The sequence below is a fragment of the Atta cephalotes genome (genome assembly GCF_000143395.1).
Source record: "Atta cephalotes unplaced genomic scaffold scaffold00049, whole genome shotgun sequence".
Classification (NCBI taxonomy): Eukaryota; Metazoa; Arthropoda; class Insecta; order Hymenoptera; family Formicidae; genus Atta; species Atta cephalotes.
In genome coordinates, this window is record NW_012130113.1 from 856,426 (window position 1) to 862,320 (window position 5,895).

Below are 5,895 nucleotides of genomic sequence, written 5' to 3' on the forward strand. Positions count from 1 at the left end.
TATATATATATATATATATATATATATATATATATATATATATGCATTAGAGATATCCTGTAGTTAATTAAATAAAATTAAGTCGATTAAATTAAATTAATCTAAAATAAATTTATTAACGTTTTTACTTAATACTTTTCAAAATAAAATAAAAAGATAAAGAATTCTTCACAAAAATCATAGGTTCATCTCTTAGTTTATTAGACAGAATTCTCAGTATTTTAATTGAATTTTTGTTAGAAAGCACGAAATAATAATTCCAAACATGAGAATGTAGTCACTCTTTCTCTGTCAAAGGAAATTCGCACAGAGTCCGCAGGCTTTTATGCCACGCGATAATTAAAATGCTGTAGAAGAATTGAGCGCAACGTTATAATATTTAACAAAAAAAGGTTAATTAACATTGATTCACAATCAGCTATCGTAATCGATAAACGTGATAGGCCGTATCGCTTTTAGAATTTTCCTCTTCGATCAAGCGAGTCCGTATGCATACGTGCGTATGTATGTATGACGTCACGCGAGCCAACGATAAGTGGTGTGAAAAATTGGTGATAAAGGCGCTGAAATAGCAAAGACTATAAAACACTGGATTGTCCCGATTTATTCTCACCTGCGGTTGTGCCGATTCTTGCAGAGAAATGTGGTGTGTATCTAAACGGCTATCGCGAGTAAAGCCCCTTTACCCGACTTCCGGCGAACGGTACGCACGTATGATGCCCCCTTTGTCTTGATAGAGAACCTCTGAGAACCTTCCCAAGAACAACGTAACTAGCGTACAACGAACTGTTACCGAAGATTTCTCCATGGACCGCGTGCTAATTCTTAACGCCAAACGCGGAAGATCAACGCGCGCCATTTGTACCGCGTGATTACGCTCAGCTAATTAGTCGGAATTGACTAAGGTCAGGCGACGAGAATCAAAGGATAAATCTTGATAGACAATGGAGAAAATTAGAAATAAAAAATGTATACGAGCTTCAATAGAGAGATAATAACGCGATAATAATTGTCGGCCGAGATAAAACATGAGCTAATGCAATCTTAAAAAAAATCTCAAATGCAGAATTTAATTGCTTCCAGATTTATATTGGAAAAATGTGTGATTGAATATTCGTTTAAACTGAAGTATAGTGTGTAGATATTTCATCTCGTTATAAGTATAATTGTCTGTCGGCAAAAATTTCCCTTTGACAGTTTCTAGTGGAATTATAATTGAGCCCGGTTTGTCGTGTCCAAGAAATCAAGTATAATTATAGAAAGCTTAACCGTTTATATCGAATAAAGCGTGAATTCTACTCGTTCCTTCTCGTTGTTCTTAACTCCGCAAGAAGACACGCGTAGAATCTCCTTATTCAGAAGTCCGCAGCAGATTGATAATTACAAGAAATCATCAGCGGGAAATCACCTGACACTATCAAAGTTTCTACAATCAACGAGTGTCCAATCAAAAGTACAAGCAATGATATAGCTATAAATATAATGTTCGAAAGAAAGAAAGTCTAACTTACTATAACAGACGTGTATTAGGTGTCCTAGAATTTGTTACTTTCGTTTTAATAATAAATTTATTAACGTGTCTCAAATGATTTTCTCCTTAGACAGCTTCAAAAGAAATAGTCATCTGCTATATTTTGTATATTTAATATATTCTGATATAATTAAGTTTTAAATTAAAGTTTTTTTTTTAGAATTAAGATTTATTTAAACAATGTATTATCTATAAGACAGTATATTAAATCTGTACTATATTTTATTACTGTATTAATTTTATAATATATTAAACAAATTATTATTTCATTATTTTTAATAGTTTTATATTTTAATAAATATTTTTAATAAATATTCTCTATTTTCATTAAAAAATTGACCTTTTAAATAGAGTTTTTAAACTTTAAAATCCTTTATCTTAATTTTTACAAACATGTATTTAAGTTTAAAAACATTCAAGTATTCTGATCAATTTCAACTCTGATTATATTTGAAATTAATATGATTTGTTTATTATAATTAACTTGCATAACTATATGTATATTAGATTATCTTAAAAGGACCAATCTAATATACATATAATATAAATATATATAGTTCTTCTCATCTTTTTACTTCATGAATGATACAATGTTGTACACAATGACTCGTAAATATTTCAATAAATTATGAGAAAAGATGCGATCTTTCTTTTATAATGTCTTTTTTTCAAAATTTTTTTTGATTTATCAATGAAAAAATATTAATTGAGGCATTTTTTAATGTTGTTTAAAAAACTAAATTTTTTTAGAGAAAGAAACAACATACAGATAATAATCGGAAGATGACTAATCCGGAGAATAAAGAGGATGTGGATAAAGCATTCTAATTAAATACCACCAATTTGTTTCGAACGACCAAAGAGCATGTCTTTGGTCGTTCGAAATAAGTTGCTGATGATTAATTGAGATGTTCTACTCCATCCTCCTTGCTTTCTTCTGCCTATTACCTGTCTCTAAAAAATTCTTTTTGTGATAAAGGAGCTCTTTAAATTCAGAGAGCTCTTTAAATAATATAAAAAACTACCTCAATCAAGCATTTTGCTAATAAATCAAAGAAACTTTTAAAAAATTGCTTCTAGAGAACTAGAAAAAAATGATAGAACGGTTTGTATACTTCAGTAAATTGTGTCATTCATGAAGTAAAAAAATGAAAAAACTTTTGGGACAGTTTAATATAAATTACCACAATTCAGGCTATTCAATACAATAAATAATTGAAAACGCCGTTTCAAGAGATGTTGTATATCATTGTCGTCGATATTATTTTTATGAAAAAATAGTATTTGATCTCTTATACAAATAAATATAATTAACTGAAGAGTTATGAGAACAATAATGAAATTTTACCTCTATTTACCAGACGTGAAATTTAATTTATCAAAAATAACATACATGATATCCTTCAAATAGACGTTTTAATTTTTCAACGCTTAAAACAAGTGAATGCGTCAGCTCTAACGATGTATCCGTTTTAATAAAAATTTTAGCAGAATTAAAAAAAAACCATCGAAAGCGAATATGACAGAAAGAAAAAAAATTATTACAGAATGCAGATACATGACTAGAATATGAGAAGATGCATTCAGTAAAAGCACAAAATAAATGAACGTTGCGGGAAAGCAAAGATTTAGAACCACCACTGTCTGTATTATGCGTTGCGGCGTCGCTTGTTCTTTTTCGTCTCATTGTTCCTAGTATATATGAGGCGACACGAAACAAGCAAGGTGTCACATTCGCCCTCGTAGAATAATTAGTGACCTGTTCGTTTAGCGAAGGTGCACTAACCTCGATAAGCTCCAAAACTGAATAAAGAAGCTTTCTACGCAGAGAGAGATTTTAATCTGTACGATTTCGATAATTTTTGACTTTTATTATATATACAAGTAGAATTAACCTTTGTTTATTTATAAAGAAATTTTACGACAATATAAAAATACATTTTTTTTATAATTTACAAAATTAAACTAAAAAAAATTATGAATTTTAATTAATTTTTAATATTATTAAGAACATTTTATGTTCTCTATAATCTTAATGGCACATAATAATTTCCATATTGCATAATTATCTCGTTAAAAGGAAGGAAGATATATATCTATCGTAATTTGATCAATATTTTATATTACAATATATTATAATATTTTATATTATAATTTTATATTATGCTACATCTTTATCAAAATAGAAAAAAATGTTGACAACATCAGCAATAAATTGTATCTATCTCAATTGAAATTTTATCTGTTTTTAATTGTTTTATTTATCAATAATGATCATTATCTTACATCTTCATATCGATTATTATCGAGTATATTTGAACAACATACTTTTTAAATGTTAAAATATAATATAAGATTTATATAGTAAAAATAATAGAATTTTCGCACGAATGCATTCTGTTTTAATTATTGCTTACTAAAAATGAAAAATGGAAAAAGAAAGAGGAGAGAGAGAGAGAGAGAGAGAGAGATTAAATAATAAAAAAACCTGACACTTTGTAATTACAGTTTTCCGGAAAAACGGTGAAAATCACAGCGAGGAAGTGATTGATAAGAATAATGGTGTGATAATTTCACCGTTCACGTGCATTATCGCACTTACCGGGAACTTGCTGCTGTGAGTCTGCAAACTGGCCGCCTGTTGAGCCTGACCCGAACTCTGCTCCTCCCCGTACAAGGGTGGCATCCTGTATTCCGGTGCAAAGGGCTGCCCGGCTGCGCTTCGAACCTGCCCGTCCTCTGCGACGTTGGTCCTTTCCGGACCGGAAATCGTTCGCAATGACGGTCGCTCGGCTACCGACTGCTCCCGGTGTTCGTCCTGCTGAACGTCTTGATTTTTCTGATTATTCGACACCGGTTTCGGTGGTGGCACTGGTTTATAAGGCCCCTCTTCATCTGCAGAAATACATAACCGCTCTTTTAATATTTTAACTGCGATATAATGTAATTTATTAATTTAAAATTTTTTAAATGTATTGAAAAAGAAATTACGAATGCAAATGAAATTTTTCATACAGCATTAATAATTAGCATTACTAAAAAAAAATGAAGTACGATGAGTAATAAAAAAATGTCAAATAAAAAAAACCATTTTAATTTTAAAACGTAATGATAATGGGTAATCATTCAGACTTTTTTTTAGAAAAATTAAAATAAATAAGTCACAAAATATAATCATAAATATAATTGTAAAAAAAATATCTTCCTAACACACATTGTGAATTTTTCATGTCATATTTTGACGTAAAATTAAATCGGCGAAAAAAGTATGTATGTATGTGCAATGTGTACATATTAAAAATATGAAATAAGTAGTAGGTAATATATTAAAATTAAATCGGTGAAGAAAGTATGTATGTACGTGCAATGTGTACATATTAAAAATATGAAATAAGTAGTAGGTAATATATTCATCGCCACGGCGCATCCTGGAATATCCTTGAGCTTGTGACATGAATGTGTTAAATAACTTATTCAAATGAAATACGCCTAGGGAAAGAAAATTGCTATATGTATTATACATAAGTAAACTGTATTAAAAGTACTTTATAGATAAAAATTTGTTTGTGAATAAAGAATATAAGTTTCTTGCATTTAAAGACTATGAACATTTCGTTAGTAATATTTACATAAATCTATCGTTCGTTCAGTAATATTCGTAATATTTACGTAAGTTTATCGTTCATTTGATAATAAGATACTAATTAAAGTAGTTTATTGCATGTTAATTAAAGCCTACATTTGTTAATATATTTTTTTCTCTCAATTTATTCCTCGTTTTCAACATTTTATGCATTAAGTCTCATAATATTTTTAATGCAATTACAACAGAATGATCATAATGATATTATAGTTACACACGTACTGCATTATTAATGTCATATTATATCCCTGCTACATCCTAACTACGTCCACATTAATTCCACAAGAGATGATATATTTCGGTGCAACTAGATCGCAATTAAGGTTTGCCTTGGAGATAAGGACATGTAAGTTACATTATGAATCAACATGGAAAGAACGAATTTGTTGAAATATCTAAAAATATAAGAAGTTACACCAGTAAAAGAAGTTTTTATGTAAGAATATATACATATAAATATATATATAAACACATAAAAATATATAATTACAAAATGTGTCCATATATGTTTTTTAATAAATTTTCTGTGCGATACAAGCAAAAATAATAACAAAAACATATAGAAAAATTAAACAGATATTTTTTTGTATTGTTTTTTTTTACAAAAAGTCTGACCAAATGAAAAAAATGTTCTATATATATATATATATATATATATAATATACGATTAAATATATAATATACATATAGTGTAAGGTAAAAGTACAGTGTTTACGTTTTT

General features: G+C 28.8%; 1 protein-coding gene across 1 annotated transcript in view; it reads right to left on the reverse strand.

Moving 5' to 3' along the window:
- LOC105622825 overlaps positions 1 to 5,895 on the reverse strand; it is a 27,488-nt gene that overhangs the window by 20,696 nt on the left and 897 nt on the right. Inside the window, 1 exon segment of the mRNA XM_012204236.1 lies at positions 4,134 to 4,426. Coding sequence (XP_012059626.1) covers positions 4,134 to 4,426 — 293 coding nt within the window.